The 17,896-nt window shown below is 43.0% G+C and overlaps 1 protein-coding gene across 1 annotated transcript in view; it reads left to right on the top strand.

Annotated features, from left to right (window-relative positions):
- plxnb1b (plexin b1b) overlaps positions 1-17,896 on the top strand; it is a 94,811-nt gene that overhangs the window by 73,431 nt on the left and 3,484 nt on the right. The window contains exons 16-38 of the mRNA XM_083771977.1: positions 324-490; positions 1,908-2,059; positions 2,592-2,697; positions 3,908-4,044; positions 4,748-4,924; positions 5,298-5,478; positions 5,767-6,009; positions 6,894-7,073; positions 7,257-7,405; positions 8,168-8,268; positions 9,260-9,477; positions 9,751-9,929; positions 10,254-10,320; positions 10,738-10,884; positions 11,762-11,927; positions 12,388-12,491; positions 13,560-13,644; positions 14,186-14,352; positions 15,475-15,635; positions 16,348-16,495; positions 17,040-17,104; positions 17,383-17,458; positions 17,552-17,626. Coding sequence (XP_083628103.1) covers positions 324-490; positions 1,908-2,059; positions 2,592-2,697; positions 3,908-4,044; positions 4,748-4,924; positions 5,298-5,478; positions 5,767-6,009; positions 6,894-7,073; positions 7,257-7,405; positions 8,168-8,268; positions 9,260-9,477; positions 9,751-9,929; positions 10,254-10,320; positions 10,738-10,884; positions 11,762-11,927; positions 12,388-12,491; positions 13,560-13,644; positions 14,186-14,352; positions 15,475-15,635; positions 16,348-16,495; positions 17,040-17,104; positions 17,383-17,458; positions 17,552-17,626 — 3,251 coding nt within the window. The remainder of the gene's footprint in view (positions 1-323; positions 491-1,907; positions 2,060-2,591; positions 2,698-3,907; positions 4,045-4,747; positions 4,925-5,297; positions 5,479-5,766; positions 6,010-6,893; positions 7,074-7,256; positions 7,406-8,167; positions 8,269-9,259; positions 9,478-9,750; positions 9,930-10,253; positions 10,321-10,737; positions 10,885-11,761; positions 11,928-12,387; positions 12,492-13,559; positions 13,645-14,185; positions 14,353-15,474; positions 15,636-16,347; positions 16,496-17,039; positions 17,105-17,382; positions 17,459-17,551; positions 17,627-17,896) is intronic.

Below are 17,896 nucleotides of genomic sequence, written 5' to 3'. Positions count from 1 at the left end.
AACACACACACACACACACACACACACACACACACTTGCGCGTGCGCATGCGCACTCGCGTGCTCACACACACACACACACACACACACACACACACACACACACACACACACTTGATGGTCTCTGTGCAGCTCTTCTTATTGGTCTTTCTCCCTCGCTTCTCTGATTTTGCACCTTGGTACACAGCGTTCCCACTTTCGTACACACGTTTGCTCCCGGTTCACTGTACAGTATGTTTGACTGTATTTACCTACTGTGTTCTAATCCTGCGGGTTTTCTTTTTTAAAACACCCCCCCTCCCTCCCTCTCTCCCCCACTCACAGTGACTCTGTACAACTGTTCAGTGGGGCGTTCTGACTGCAGCCGCTGTCACACGGCTCACCACAAGTATGGCTGTGTGTGGTGTGGTGGCGCCCATGCCAGCTGTCTGTACACGGACTCTTGCAGTGAACCCATAGAGAGGACCTGTCCCGCCCCGGTCATACACACCGTGAGTACCACAGCTCTGACACAGCAGCACCCTCTCACCTTTTCCCTGCATCAGTCTCTCTCTAAAAAGCGTAATTCAGACCAAAGATTTGCGAAGAGAGGAAAATGTTTTTAAGCTCCATATATACTTTGGCATGTCGGTGGTGGATGCAACACTTTCAGTCCACGGGGCATAAATTAAGTATTTCAGTATTAACTGAAATTCTCCCCCTCAAGGATGAGGTACAATAAAGAAAAGAATAATCTTGTGACAATCTAACAAAATGTTTTTGACTAAGGAGTGCTACATGGGTGTGTGATATGTGTCTCTGTTGGCCAACCCTGTAGTATAGGAGTGTAGGACGTCACCTCTGCTACGGCTTCTCTGATTAATTTTTTTTCAATTTTGGGGCTTTTAGGTAAATTAAGAAAATAATCTCTGTAATTAACAGATTTATGGTATTAACACAAGATAATCTACACAGATCAACATACTTTATTTGAAGCCAGAAAGCTGCTTCAAAATTCAAGACTCACTGTACTACAAACTGTAGCACTCTTATTGATGCAAGACTACAGACAAAGTTATGGACACATATTTATTAACATTGCAGAACATAATACTGGAAGTATTGTAGAATGTATGTTAATGAGTAGTGTTGGAGAAGTCTAAGTGCCATGTCAACAGAAGTAGTTATGACAAAGTGGACTAACCGGGAAACAATCCTAGGCTGTACTGAGCACACTGTTGAGGCAACGTAGTGCATGAAAATATATTGCATAAGTGATCTTGATTTGATACACAGTAAAATAATTAAACTCTGAGGGTTTTACTGTGTATTAGTATCATGAAACAGTTGTGGAATAAAGTGCCTTACCCGAGGACCTAGTTTATTAAAGCACTTTTGTTTTTCAAAATCTTCTATACAGATGCATCTCTTTTTGTCACTATAGCGTTCCCAGCAACTCTCCAGCTCCATCTAGTTTCTGTTTACTTACATGGCATCATGGCACACACACTTGTTCACTTTCTAGATTTCACAGGTTCCACAGATTTAATTTGTATCATAAATAATATATATAATGTTTCCCCCCGCTGTAACATTAGATAGCATTTTATGTCGACTTAGATAGTATTTTAGACAGACTTATACAGCTCGTAGCTCGTGACGTGGACAGCACTAGAATTGCATTTTATGTAGTCATAGCACTTTATAGTACACATGTATATTGTATAATATATATATAATATAGTATAGTATGTATAGTTGACATAGATACTCCACTGTTACGTTCTTAGCTTATACACGATTCATGATAACTACTTTTTATATATGTGATATATGTGATGACATGCTTTGTTTTTGCTTAAATGTAAGTCGCTCTGGATCAAGAGCGTCTGCTAAATGCCTAAATTGTAAATTGTACATCCCTTCTAGATTGAGCCATTGTCCGGCCTGTTGGAAGGGGGGACAGTTGTGACCATCTCAGGCTCCAACTTGGGCCAGAAGGCAGGGGACATCCAGAACTCTGTGTCTGTAGCAGGGGTTCCCTGTGCTGTTATCGACAACCTCTATGAGATCTCCACCAGGTACACCGTGGTTGCTGCAGGTGGTGGTGGTGTTGGTTAATTGGTTTGAGATTTTGTGTGGCTGTATTGTTTTTTTTTTTTATCAATACTGAGTCTGACATTCAAAAGCCTACAGTTGTCGAGAGTTTTTATTACCGGGTATGTTATATTCTGCTAAGTTGAATGTTTCTGCATAGATTGATGGATGCCTTCGTGGGCTGGGCAAAATGACATGTCATTATAGAGTTTGAAATCAATTTAAAATGTCTTGCTTCAGATTTGTGTGGCCGTCAGCCTGAAGCTCTTAGATTTAATTCCTGACATTATGACTTTTTGAAATGGCAAACCCTTCATCCAACAGCAGTGTTTTGTGAGGGTGTTTGTGTGTAGCAGTGTGCATGTGGCATTTTATTTTTTATTTTTTTTCTCCATTATTTTTAAGGTCTTTATTGGTCAATGGTCACACAACACAGCTGGTAGCAACATTGCGAACGGTGACATTTCTGTGACTGTTAAAATAGAAAATAATCTAGAAATAACTTCTTCCCTTCAGGATAGTGTGCCGGACCAAGGCTAGCGGAGGAGAGAAGATGGGCCATGTGTCGGTTGAGGTGAATGGAGGAGGGATTGGCTGGTCCAGTCAGGAATTCAGCTACCAGGTGATCATTCATAACAGCATTAAGCCTGGTGCACACCATCAAGACTTCGTAGGGCAGAGGGGACTCATGGTTGCATGCAGGGGTGAATTTACCCAGACTGACAGCTTCCCCCAACCATATGGGCGGTGGTGGCTCAGGGGTGGAGTGGCTGGATGGGAACCGCAAGGTTCCCAGTTCGAACCTGGGCTCCCCCAGAGTTAGTGTCGAAGTGTCCTTGAGCAAGACTCTGAACCCCTAATTGCTCCTGGTGTGCAGGTTGGTGCCTTGCATGGTTTCCTCTGTCATCGGTGTATGAATGTGTGAATGGGTGAATGTAATGCACAATCTATGTAAAGTGCCTTGGACCATTTATATTGAGAACCATGAAAACGATGGATTACACTGGGTGTATGTAATGTATTTAACAATATTAACCCTAATCTTAACCTCACAAAAACTAATACAAAAATCACATGTGTGAAGTGAGGGGCGCTAATATATTAAAGTCTAACTCATGTTGATTAGGTGATGTGATGTAAAACAAACTAAATTTAATTAAATTATCTTTATTGTTAATTTGTTAATGGCATTTAATGTGAGTCGGGTCAAGATGACAATTTTCCCTTCATTGTCAATGGCGTTTTTAAAACAAACTAAAAACAAACATTCAACCTATATAGGAGGGGCTAGTGCCCCTCAATGGGCCATCTGGGCCAATGCTCTGGGAAAAAGGCTCTCCCCCTCTGATACAGACTGAGTAGACAAAAATGGTACCATATTATCATTAGCATCATTGGTGAAGACAGGTTGAAAATGTGGTGACATATTAATAATGTTACTACAATAACAGATATACAAGCTCGCGCATCACATTTTATGACTGTGTAATGTGGCTATTTTTGAAAAATAAAATGTAAATCAGCTGCATAATTGCTGACACAGATGTTAAATAAGTAAAATATGGGTCCTATTCTTTTTTTTCTTTAATGTTTTTTTTGCGGCTTTCGCCTTTATTTAATTTTTTTATGGAGGGACAGACAGTAGGCTGACAGGAAATGGGGAGAGAGATGGGGGGAAGACATGCAGTAAAGGCCGGGATCGGGAGTCGAACCCGCGGCACACTGCCAAGCTCAGACTACCGGCCAAGGTGACTGGACCGCTGAGCCACGGCCCAGAAGGGTCCTATTCTTAATCCATCTCTCCTGCCCCCCCCCCCCCCCCCCCCCCATAGGACCCCTTTGTGATGGGAGTGTCTCCAGAGAGGGGGCCCAAGGCAGGGGGCACATCTTTGACAATCACTGGCCGCAACCTGCTGACCGGCCGCCCCACGGAGCTGTCAGTCACTGTGGGAGGAGTGCCCTGTAACATGTGAGTCACAAAGACAATACATGCATACATGCATAGTGGTGCACACACACACACACACGGCCAGTTATACATACTAATGTTACCAGTAAGACACCCTGAGGGCGAGAAGCGACCTCGCCCTGAAAGTGAGGTCGTGCTGAAACACCAGAGCTTCTTAATACGGCACAGTTAAGAAGCAGGAGTTAAACTTAAATCTGGTGTCCGTGAGGTCAGATGTAGAGTTGCTGGCCAGCTGCAGACATGCAGATCTAGGTGATGATGATCCAGACTTCTCCATGACACGCACCATATATGGAGCGTGTCTTGAGAGGACAGGGTTTGATGAGGTCAGATCAGCATATGGAATGTCAGAACCGGTCAGCTCCATATAGAGAGATCTAAGAGTTGAATGAGGTCAGATCAACATATGGACTGATTCTGTATTGGCCATATATGGAGCATGTCCATGACCTACGGTCGCAATTAATGTAGGCTACATGTATGTGCAAAAACATGCAACAAACACATACAGTATGTTTTGAACACACACATTCTTCACCAAACCTACAGTACAATTTGACAAATTTCTCCTAATCATCATCCTCCTGCCTCTCTCTCTCTCTCTCCTCTTCACCCACTGACCCTCCCTACGTGCCATCTGCACCGCTCTCTGCCTCTCCGTGACCTCGACCCGTCCGTCTGACCCCTGTTCCTCCTCCTACAGGGTGTCTGGGGTGCAGGAGGCCAGCGTGGTGTGTGTGACGGGCAGCGCTAACAAGACGGGGGCGCAACGCGTCACCCTGCACTACGGCAGCAGCCAGCGGCATCTGCACACCTCCGCCTACCACTACACCCCCAACCCCAACATCACCTATGCCACGCCCAACAAGAGCTACCTGGAGTAAGTGTGCGCGCGTGTGTGTGTGCACGCAGTGGTGGAAAGTAACTAAGAACATTTACTCAAGTACATTTACTCAAGTACAATTTTGAGTTATTTGTACTTTACTTGGGTATTTTCAATTCCTAATACTTTTACTTCTACTCCACTACATCCACTGTATTTATTTGAAAACTTTAGTTACTAGTTACTTTGTAGTTTTGGATTATTATTGCAAAACTACACATACAATCATACATTACCCAATTCAGCCCTATAAACATTTCTACCATCCCATCACTGTGTGTGCGTGTGTCTGTGTGCGCCCCCTGTGTGTGTGGTGTTGACATGGCGACTAAATGGAACACTCAAATCCTCCCCTTTCCTCTGTGTGCAGCGGAGGACGGCAGATCTATGTAACGGGACATGACCTGGATGTGGTTCAGGAGCCCAGGATGGTGGTCAGTGTCTCTTACGAGTCCGCCAAGAGGAGGAAGAGGAGGAGCAGCAGGAGGAGGCAGCCCAGAATGGTGCCTGACCCCACTTGTCCTGAAGACCCACTCTGCTCCATCAAGCAGGTGTGTGTGTTGTGTCTCTGTCTTCTAGGTCAGATGTTAAAATGAAAGAATATTTGTCACGACAAAACTGTCTATTTAAGCTAAATCGGCTACATGGCTCTGTCGTGTTTCTGAAGGTTAGTTTGTCGTTGTGCAAACTTATATTTTCCAATATTCACTGTTATTTTCATGAATTACTCTTAGAAGTAGCGGCTTCAGTAGCATACGATGCTAGCATACGATGCTACTGAAGTATATGCAGTAGCATACGACTGCTTTGAAACATTTTTCTCTCCCTGCCTCTCTCAGTTCGGAGAGCGCTGTGAGGTCAACTCTTCCACGCTGATCCTGTGCCGCTCGCCCACGGTGGACTCATCCGTGTTAGGGTCAAAGGTCACGGTAGAGTTCCTGCTGGACAACCTGCACTTCGACTTCAACAGCCTCAACCCTCAGGGCTTCAGCTACGAGCCCAACCCCAAACTGCAAATCCTCAACGAGCAAGAACCGCTCAAGGCCTACCGTTACAACCCTGGCAGCTTCATCCAGCTAGAGGTAAGGACCACAGGGAACAGGAAAGACTATTTCTCTGTGTACTCGAGTACAGATCAGGCTCTATTATTCAGCTTTACTGATGTAATTTAATATACACTTCTCTGTAAAGTTGTGAAGCCAGATTTGGAATCACAGACATACTGTATGTTTAATGAATTACTTGCATTCACACACCCATATTTTTTTTATCAAGGACTAATGTTTAGTCAATGAACAGGACAGTTGCAGTACGTGTACAGTATTTGTGGTGGTAGAGCTGTATTGGTTATAATAATATACATTATGGTAGCAATGCCAGCCGCAATGGTGGTAGTTGTAATGATAGCTGGAGGGAGCACTGTACAATTAGAGCTTTATAGAATAATAGTAATTTGGACTTCTCTCCTTTGCTGTATTTTGTCACTGTTATTTGCATTCAGCAAAATGTGGCAACTGCATTTTAACCACATGCTTTTATTTATTTATTTATCAATAAATATATTTATTGCATTTTTTTTTCTCCACAAACAGTACAACAAAACAATATATGACGACACAAAATCAGACAATACAATCACTTAAAATGACGAAAGAAACCAAAACAAAAGATATACATACATACAAATACATACAAATTCAGCACAATAAGGGCACTTAGTCTGATATCAACACCTCACCTGTGTGTTCTTATGGCCACCAAACATCTGCAGAAAGTACAATTATCCAGCTCCAGACTCATCCGTTAAATGAGATAGATCGACGCATTGTGAGCTTGTAGATCGGTTATCGGCTTGTAAGCCGGTTATAACCACACCTACCATACACTTCTGGTCTAGCCGACCACAATACTTGCGCGTTCTGCTTGCGCAAGTAATCATTAAATTCTCACTCATATCTGACCACAGGGAGAGAACTTGGACCTGGCCATCACTAAGGAGGAGGTGGTAGTGTTGGTGGGGGAAGGGGTCTGTGCCGTGAAGACTCTGACCAGAAACCATCTCTACTGTGAGCCCCCACCCCAGCAGCCCGCTCCGGGCCCTCACGGCAAGAGACGCGAAGGCTCGGACAATCTGCCGGAATTCAGAGTGAGATTTCAATAAACACTCCGGGTTTTATTGAGTAGGACACAAACTCATGTCAGAACGGCTCACTGGGTGTTTCCTTTGTCATGGTGAATGTAGCGGAAACCTGGGGTTCAGAGACCTCACTGTTCATAAACCAGACATGTATTGCCTTTTATGCCTGTGTGCTTGTATGTGTTCTTTTAGGTCCATATGGGCAACTTGAACTTCTCCCTGGGCAAGGTGCAGTATGACAGCCTCAGTCTGTCCACCTTTCCCCTGGAGGCCCAGATAGGAGTTGGCGTCGGAGCCTCCATCGTGGCCCTCATCGTCCTCATCATTGTGCTTATCTACAGGTGGGTGGATGGATTGTCTATTCTCTATTATGTGTGTGTGAGCCTCGTTGGTCTACTGATACCGACAATAAGCCACTCTGACTTATTTACTTATTATATAAGGCAGGGATACAGCAGAGGACCTTGGTAGGCAGTGGTGCTTTCTAAGTACCATGTTATGCAAATACCATACCAGTGGTCTGATATGTTTAGACAAAGCATGAAGTGGTTTGTTTGATGTTCTAATTGGAATCAGTTTAGTTCATTACAGTATGAAAATCAAATTGCAGAGACTTGAAACGAGCCATAATTTTGTTTTAACACATTTAACGGGGCAGATTGTTTTCACGAAATTGTCCTATTAACAGCACAATGTTGTTTAGCCAACACTGATGTATTCCGGTAAGTTCAGTAATATTTGAATGAAAATGTAAACACGAAATCTAATAAGATGGGGTCTAATAACGCACAGCACCTCCCTGTTGAGCTCTATTCATTCCATTGTAAAATTCAAGTCTATTTGATCCTATTTGATCAAATTTGCCTATGATCGTTCCAGTGGTTTGCGAGCTTATCCCTAAACAGACTGACAGACCCATTTGTAGACAGAGCCTCACTGTCAAAATAAAGCCATTAACTAAAAGATTGTCTCTGTTTATATGCAATTTATAACTAAAGCTGTGAATACACAATGACATGTGTTGATAGGAGTGCTTATTGCTGTCGTTTATATAACCTCCTGAACTTTTAGTTTCTCGCCCGCACTCTGTCCCTCTATATCAGGAGGAAGAGCAAACAGGCTCTGAGGGACTATAAGAAGGTCCAAATCCAACTGGAGAACCTGGAGACCAGTGTGAGAGACCGCTGCAAGAAAGAGTTCACAGGTACGGAGGAGATGAGAGGAACAGACGACGATATGGAGAAAAGGAAATTAATAGAACAGACTAGAAAGACCAGAGAGGGGGAGGGGGGGGGGGGGACGTGCTACAGAGAAGGCCAGAAAAGGAAGGAGAGTGGAATAGAGAACTAGACTGTTTGTTTTTTCTCCCGGAGGCCAGGAGACCAACCTTGTTTTCAGACGGCCTTTATGAAGTTATCCCATTACACCAAACCTCCCCAATGAAATGTCTGTTGATCCCACATGGCTTTTCCAGGGGGGAAGCCAGTTTTAATTTTAGCCTGTCATGACTGTCCAGTGTCAATATTCATTAGGTCCACACCACCAAACACAAACCCTAGAATCCTGTTTCAATATCAACATTCCAACACGCAAATCACAGAATGGAGTAAAGTTCAACAGGGTATATTAAGGTTGAATAGATACGGCTGACAAGAACACATAATGGGAAGATAAGTATAGTAAATGTAAATAGATACAACCACATAGTAGAGTATTTTTGTAGGTAAACTAAATTACCTACGCCATGGACTTCCACCTCAGGTTTCCAATGGACATTTTGCATCCGGTTTTGGATAAATTAAATGGGCTTTGAAGTCTTATTCTTAATTATTATTTTTTAAACCACACAATTAACTGATTAAAAGTTAACTGTGGAGACAATTAGCTGGTTCTTTGTCGTAGAACAAAAAAATGAAACTTACTAACCCTAACCACAGATTTAAAACGACAACAAAAACGCAAAGAAACTATGCAAAGATCTCTGCCAGATTTTAGGGGTGACTGTATTGGGCATGGAAATGAAGCAATGCTAATGAGGTAGGAGAAACAATAGCAGAGTAGTAAAAGAGGACATTGTTTTTTGAATACCGGTAGATCATTTGAAAGGGTATGAAAAAACAAACTGAAACAGGACATCCAATTTCCTAATCAAACTGCCTAACCTTTTTATAACTCTCCCCCCTCCTCTTCTGCAGACTTAATGACAGAGATGATGGACATGTCCAGTGACCAGGTTGGTTCTGTCATCCCCTTCCTGGACTACCGCAGGTATGCCGAGCGCATCTTCTTCCCTGGCCATCGGGAGTCGCCACTGAGGCGGGACCTGGATGTCCAGGAGTGTCGTCGGCAGACAGTGGAGCAAGGACTGGTGCAGCTGTCCAACCTGCTTAATAGCAAGCTGTTCCTCACCAAGGTATTCCGCTTCATCATTTTCACAATGATGCTGTTGTTCCCCATTCACTCTTTTGGTGCAAACTCAGACATGTGTCAACTGACTATCCGAATCATTACCGGTACATTCATTGTTTACTTGAATAAAAATATCATTTGGAAAAAATGAAAACGAAAAAAGTGTAATCAAACAATTAATGAAATGAAACCGAATGAGCACCTTCATATGTGTTTGAGCAGCCTGGCTCACATCCCTATCTTTCTCTCCTTCCTCTCTCCCTTTTCTTCCTTCCAGTTCATTCACACACTGGAGAGCCAGAGAACCTTCTCTCCCAGGGACAGAGCCTACGTGGCCTCCTTGCTGACTGTGGCATTACATGGCAAATTGGAGTACTTCACAGACATCCTCAAAACCCTGCTCAATGACCTGGTGGAGCAGTATGTTGCCAAAAACCCCAAGCTCATGCTGCGAAGGTACGCAGAGTCGCAGACCTGTTGAACGTACAGCATTATACAGTATGGACCCTGCATGAAGTGTTACCTTGGACATGCCACACACCTTAAAGTAGACCAGTGATTTTTAAAACAAAACCATTTATCTCTGACTGGGACCTCTAAATTAACTTTAAATCTGACAGTGCACAAATGGACCTGTAAATCACATTGAGAGACAGTGAAGTAGGACATTATGATTATATGTGCCAAGTGTGCTTGCATGTGAATGTATTCTAGTAAATGGTATTCACTACACAAAGTGTAATCTGTGCTTTTCATCTAACTTGGTGTGTGTCTGCGCAGGACGGAGACGGTGGTGGAGAAACTGCTGACCAACTGGATGTCCATCTGTCTCTACGCCTTCCTCAGGGTGGGTTTGCACACTTATTAAACCCCTTTCACACTCGCATTTTCATTTTGGCGTCCTGTGGAAAGAGGTTCAGATTTCGAATTCCGGTATATTTCATATACCATGCATAAACACGCGCACACACTAGACTAGTGTTGGAACAACTGTCCTAAGTGGTTAGTTGCTATTTTCAAAACGCATTAAAATATTTTTTTTGTCTGTGCTCAATTACCTCAGTATTTCTAAAACCCTGTGTGGGAGTCCTTATTTGTTCCTTGTAATGACTTAATTTGATCACTTAGTTTTACTTCATTGGATTTGTTGAATTACTCCATTCATAGCCAGGGACCTGTAAAGGCCTCTACAGGATTCAATGACTCAAAGCTCCAACAACTCTATTCTACTTCAACATGTGTCCTTATGTGCTGTGGTGTACAGGACTCGGCTGGAGAGTCCCTCTATATGCTGTTTCGGGCCATCAAGCACCAGGTGGATAAGGGACCGGTGGACGCTGTGACGGGCAAGGCCAAATACACCCTCAATGACAACAGGCTGCTACGAGAAGATATCGAGTACAAAACCCTGGTAAGGAGAAGAACATGACACGACTTAGCAACAGACTATATGCACACAGAATAACTCTTCCTACTTCCGGGCCGCTTCCCTACTTCCATCACAGGTGTTACCGATGATACTAATTAAGGCTCGGTTCCATTTAGTTCAATGGTTCTCAAACTTTTTTTATTTTCAAGGACCCCTATAACTCTGAGAGTGTACAAATATCACGGGTCCATTTGGTCCTGAATCTGTACACTCACAAAGTTACAGACCTTCACGGGGCCATTTGGAACCCACTAAAGGACACTTTGAGACCCACTGGTGTAGCAGAGTGTTTCCAGTGAGCCAAAATGCACAATAGCAGCACTCTGACTCTGTTTGACCAGAATGGAACAGAGCCTTCATTAGTATCATCGATACCACCTGTGAAGGAAGTAGGGAAGGGGCCAAAGTTCTTTCCAAAATGGCATGTGTGCATAGAGCCCATTCTGTGGCGAGTCTGGTGACCCGACTGAATGGTTAGGGCACATGCCACATGGGCTCTAATACCTGACAGCGTGTCCCAGGCTCAAAGGTTCTGAAAAAGCCCAGAATTGTATTTATAAAAGTGAAAGAGTGACATCATGGATGGCCAACGGGCTTCAAGGACTTATAATTCTGTGAAAACTCATGTTATAAATTATTATTACCCAGTACAGTAGAGAAACACAGGCAGATAGAGACATTGGAACACGCACGGCCGAACGCACACACGCTGTCACAAACGGAAAGCATGGTAGCCTATGTTTGACCTCTACAAGCATAAGTTTTATTAAAATACACTACAGGTACATGGACCAGTACAGTACATGATTGATATTAGTGCAACATGATATGTTCTAACATATCTCCTTCTTTGCCCTAGAATCTGAATGTGTTGATGCAGGGCGGTGGGGTAAACGAGACCCAGCCTGCGCCCTGCAAGGTGCTGGACTGTGACACCATCACCCAGGTCAAAGAGAAGCTGCTGGATCAAGTCTACAAGGGAACCTCCTTCTCTAACCGGCCACATACGGATTCCCTAGACCTCGGTGAGCACGCCTTTAGATAATATGAATAGCTTCTTCTCAAAAGGCCCAAACATGAGTCCAGAGACTAGTCCCAACCCACTGTTTATACATACAACACACATCCATCTATATAGGTACAATACATCGCCACCAGCCGACCACTCGTACATTACAAGAATCACACTCGTGTGAGTGTGAGGCACGTTCTTATAATCATACATCACATTCCGTGCTGAGCCAATGAAATCATCACAAATGTCATTCCGGCCAATCACTTTTGGCGTCTTCACTGCTGCCCTCACTTTTTCCTCAATATGTACTTTGATCAGCCAATCAAATCATCGCTGTGGGGTGATCAGCCAATCAAATCATCGTGTTTGAGTTCACGCACACAGACAGACAAATCTGGGCATAGGATGCCTCAAAAACATACACGTACGCCACTAACGTCTTGTCTTTCATCTGTCTTCTCTTACTTAAGAATGGAGGTCTGGTGTGGCCGGCCACCTCATCCTGTCTGACGAGGACCTGACGTCAGTGGTCCAGGGCAACTGGAAACGCCTCAACACACTGCAGCACTACAAGGTCACAACACAAACCTCTTCAACGATGCTTTAACCACTTTAACCCATTCTGGACGGGAACCCCTTTTGGTGTTTTAAGCATTATGTTATACTTATACTTACTGTATACTAGCTATTGAAAAATAGCTGATCTACAAGCTCATAGCGCATTTTTGAAAAATCGTGAAAATGTGGCACAAATCTTTGAATATATATCCTTTCGGAGCGAACGTTTTTAACTCAAATCTTTGCTTCAGGGTGGTCCCTGTCTGTGGCTAAATGCAGATAATTCTGGGGTCCTTGACATGAAAAAGGTTGAGCAATACTGACATAGGTTTTTCAGAAAACTTTTAGCATGGAGGACTTTTGTTTTTTAATCGGCCTCAGTAATCAAACCAACCACGTTGCTTGTGGTAAGTCTATACTGGAGTCTATACTCAATGGGAATATAAGATTTTTGATTTTTTTTACTTCTGGCACATCACTGTTGAGCTCTATAGGGACGCTACACTAGGGTTCAAGTCATTAATTATTTTCTTTTAATTAACTCAGAGGTCTGTTATGGATAACCCAGGGATGGGAAAGGGTTGGGTTAACATTTAATGAAAATAATGCTTTGGATTTCTGCCATGGTTCCAAAATGAGGCAAGAGTGTTCTGAATAAAAAAAGCCTTTTAAACCCTTGAGGTGCAATGTAGTTGAAGTGACACGGGATCAATGGTCCTCTATTCACTGTGGGCCTTGACCCACTGGAACTTACTTGAATCACTGTTTATTTTCCATGATGTACTGCACCAGCACCACATATTACACATTTGGCTGTTTGGAGGGGCCGGTTAGAGGGAGTTCCTGGATAAAGCCTCATTTATACTGTATATGGATAATGCCTATTTTGGCTTATCCCAGCATACAGGAATTAATGGGCTCACCGTGTTTGGAACTAAGTTCACTAGTTTTTATTATAATGCATATTGCCATTTGCCACTCCACAATCAGTGATTATAGAACAAACGGATAATGATTAGTTGTCATAAATACATGTTTTGATGTCGTGTGTTTATGCTTATGGGTTATGTCTGTTGTTCCTCAGGTCCCAGACGGAGCGACCGTAGCACTGGTCCCACGCAATTCCAAACACATTCACCATGACAACCATGACTATGTGGCAGGAGAGAGTGAGTGTCTTTTCACAGTCAATACATTAACTGTACATTTCCAATGGCTTCTGCTGTACATGAATGAACCTCCTACTCATTATTATTTATTGGCAATTACCTAACGGTTTTATAACCAAGGTTGTTACATTAGAGAGTCACTTTATGCATATGGTGGATATCTCGTTTTGGAATGGTATCTGGTCATGTGTGCTCAGTCAAAAACACGGAACTGAACTTGGAAGTGTGGCCTTCGACATTATCTCTTTATATTTGTTGTAGGGCTAATGCTTTATTAGCCGTCATCAATAGCCATGCCATTGTCCTTGTTCACTGAGTTACTGCAAAATTGCCTTCAGAAAATATGGAGGAAATTGATGTAATGGCAGCCATAGACCACATGGGAAGGGTGCTTGACTTCAAAAGGCATCATAGGGTCACCAAAAACTTTTAAATACTGAAAAATGTGTAAATATTGTTATTATAGATGGTGTACCTTAAGTTCAAATGTGTCATTTTAACTTTCAAATGTGCATTTATTTTGGTCTGTCTGTCTGTGCAGAGACACCCATGCTGGAGGATGCGGATGAGGGTGGGGTGAGGTTGTGGCACCTTGTGAAGGCCAACGAGGAGCCAGAGCTGCCCAAACACCGCAGAGGCAGTCTGAGGGAGAGGGAGAGGGCTAAGGCCATACCAGAGATCTACCTCACACGCCTGCTCTCCATGAAGGTAGGGAAACACATACACAAACATGAAATGCACAGCTTAGATTATACACAGACACACATTTGCTTCACACGTTGTTCACTTTGTTTAGCAAGTAAGTGCTTAGCCTCCATATTATAACGGTGATAACTTGCTGCTATGCTAGGTTTTGGTTAGTAACATTACATTTTTGGTTTAGGGTAATTGCTCGTAACCATGATTTAAATGCCTGAGCAGTAATACACAAGAAGCCATGGTAATACATTACATTGTATTATACCATGGCTTTGCATTGTGCCAACACAGTTGGAATGATATAATAACAATATACCATGTCCTCTTGTGAATTATTGCTGAACTACCACTTGATATGCATTAATATATCAATTATACATTTACCTGGATGAACAGTTAATTAAACAATTGTATATATTGTCAAGGTCTGGTGGAAATCTATGAATAAAACAGTTTTTCTATGTCCAAAACCATTCTTTTTCACTTTTAACAAACGACCTGTGTTCCAGTTGATCCAATGTAGTTATTATTTAGTCACAGGCTCTTGTTCATACTCTTCATTGGTTAAATATGAATAAAACCCATAGACAGACTTAACCACTTAAACGATTCAAAATCTTTCAAAAATAGTAGCTGATCTACAAGCTCACAATGCATCTAGATAGTCTATTTGTACAATTTGTACGACGAACGAAAACAAGCGGCCGAAATGAGTTGTCTCCGACGGGTGGCTGGCATCTCCCTTAGAGATAGGGTGAAAAGTTCAGTCATGCGAGAGAGACTCTGAATAGAGTCGCTGCTTCTTCACCTGAAAAGGAGCCAGCTTAGGTGGTTCTCTTCGGGCATCTGGTTAGGATGCCTCTCGAGTGTCTCCCTATAAGGAGGTCCTCGATGCACCTCCCACTGGGAGGAGGCCCCGGGGCAGACCAAGGATCAGATGGAGGGATTACATCGACTCACTGGTCTTGGAACGCCTTGGGATGCCCCAGGAGGAAGTCACTAATGTTGCTCTGGAGAGGGAAGTCTGGAGCTCTCTGGTGGAACTGCGGCCCTGTGACCTGATTACGGATACGCGGTTGAAGTTGGATGGATGGATGTTTGTATATTCTAACATTTTCTTTCTGTCTACAGGGGACACTGCAGAAGTTTGTGGATGACCTGTTCACAGTGATCCTGAGCACCAGCCGTCCCGTCCCGCTGGCCGTCAAATACTTCTTTGATCTGCTGGATGACCAGGCGGCACACCACGGCATTTCCGACCCAGAGACCATCCACATCTGGAAGACCAACAGGTATGCACACACACACACACACACACACACACACACACACACACACACACACACACACACACACACACACATACACATACACATACACACGCACACACACTCTCTTACTCTTTGGTTGCCTCTCTTTCTCTTCCCAATTGGGGTTCATCTCAAGGCAACTTTGGGTAACCTTTCATTGGGCATCCTCAACACATGACCGAGCCATCTTAACCTTAAGCCATCTAACGTTATAAAGTTTATCATTTGAGATTTTATTCGGCCAAAGGATGTTGCAGATTTTACGTAATCAGCTATTGTGGAAGACATCAACCTTTCTCATATCCTGTTTTGTTACTCGCCAGCACTCGGAGAAATATAGCAGGACAGCCTTAACGTTGCTGTTGTGTAGAGCCTGAGCTTGGTTTTGAGGCTATATTGTTTGGATTTCCAGATGTTGTAAAGTTGGCTGAAAGCACCTCCTGCTTTGTTGAGACGCGTCTTGGTGTCTTTTTGCGTTCCACTTTCACTGCTTATAAGTGATAAACACGAAAGTATTTCTCCACATATGTCTCCTGAACACATACAGTACATACTGATCACTCTCCTTGTCTCTCTCTCACTTTTTTAACCTCTGGTGCGCTCTCTCTCTCGCTCTCTCTCTCTCTCTCTCTCTCTCTCTCTCTCTCTCTCTCTCTCTCTTCTCTTCATTTCTCTCATTTTCTCTAATCCCCAGCCTCCCGCTGCGCTTCTGGATCAACATAGTGAAAAACCCCCAGTTCATCTTTGACGTGCAGGCCTCGGACCACGTGGATGCCGTGCTTTCGGTTATTTCCCAGACCTTCATGGACTCCTGCACCATTGCAGAGCACAAGCTGGGACGGGTAAGGGATCAGGGCGGTGGGGCAGTTAGAGGGTGTAGAACACTTATATTCTATACCAGTGGTTCCCAAACTTTTCACGCAAAAGAGAAATTTTATGTCTCCCCGGGACCCAAACTAGTGAAAATAGCAGATCAACAAGCTTGCTTCGCATGAGCGTTGTGAGCTTGTAGATCGCTTGTAGATCGGCTATTTTTGTAATTTATGGATTTTCTTTGGTTTTCTTTGATTTCTTCATGAAATTACTGAAGACATCATTGCATTTGTTTTTAATTCATGAAAGATTAGATTTTTATTTATTTTTTATGTTTTTAAATAATAATTTAATAATAAAAAAATGTGGGAAACAAAAAATAGAAGGACCCTTAAAAATGTGTCTGTGACCCACAAATGGGTCCCAAGACTCCCAACCCAGTGTCTGGGAACCAGTGTCCTTTACCACCCCCTTTCTGGATAAATATTCAAAATAAATCAGAAATATATATACAGTATAGATATATAGATATATATTGATATTTTATATATATTTTTTGATATATTTCACTAGGATTCACCCATCAACAAGCTGCTGTATGCCCGAGACATTCCCCGTTACAAGCAGATGGTAGAAAGGTAATATCTAATTATTCATCCAAGAAAATAATGTTGAAGATTCCCTTCTTCCCTACATTAACTTAAATTATTCACTTGGTGTGCTGTAACATTGTTGTGTGTGTCTGTGCGAGTGCTGTAACATTGTTGTGCGTGTCTGAGTGTGACTGTGCATGTATGCTGTAACATTATTGTGTGTCTGAGTGTGTGCAATGCATTAATGCTGTATCAGTGTTGCGAGTGTGTGCATGTGTGCTGTAAGAAGAAATTTGAGCTGTAACCTTGTGTGTGTTGTGTAGGTACTATGCAGACATCAGGCAGACCATCTCTGCCAGTGATCAGGAGATGAACTCTGCTTTGGCTGAACTGTCCAGGGTAAGTAGAGACAGAATGCCGTCCAGTTAGATTTGCTGAGGCTCAAAGACATTGGGAATTGGAATGATGATCTAACCCGACTCTCTGTTTCAGAATTATTCAGGAGAGCTCAATTACCTTGTTGCACTGCACGAGTTGTACAAGTACATCAACAAATACTATGACCAGGTGAGTTTGTCATCGTCTTTGTGTGTGTATGTGAGAGACTTTGTGCCAGCACATTATCACTCTTTCTCCCTCTCGCTCCAAACTTTTCTTTCTTTTTTCTTTTTTTTTTGACAAATATGTATGATGCATATGCCTTCCAGCTACAAGGTTAAACACCTCTAGTTTGTGGGCGGTAGTGTTAATGTTTATTGACAATTGATGGGTGCACAAGTGTGACACATACAGGTTCTCCAAATAAAGGGGAAGAGAGATGTAATATTTGTTTTGGCT

This window comes from Protomyctophum parallelum (assembly GCF_964188405.1).
Source record: "Protomyctophum parallelum genome assembly, chromosome: 8".
Taxonomy (NCBI): domain Eukaryota; kingdom Metazoa; phylum Chordata; class Actinopteri; order Myctophiformes; family Myctophidae; genus Protomyctophum; species Protomyctophum parallelum.
Note: the sequence above shows the minus strand (reverse complement) of the source record. Positions and strands in the feature narration are given on the sequence as shown.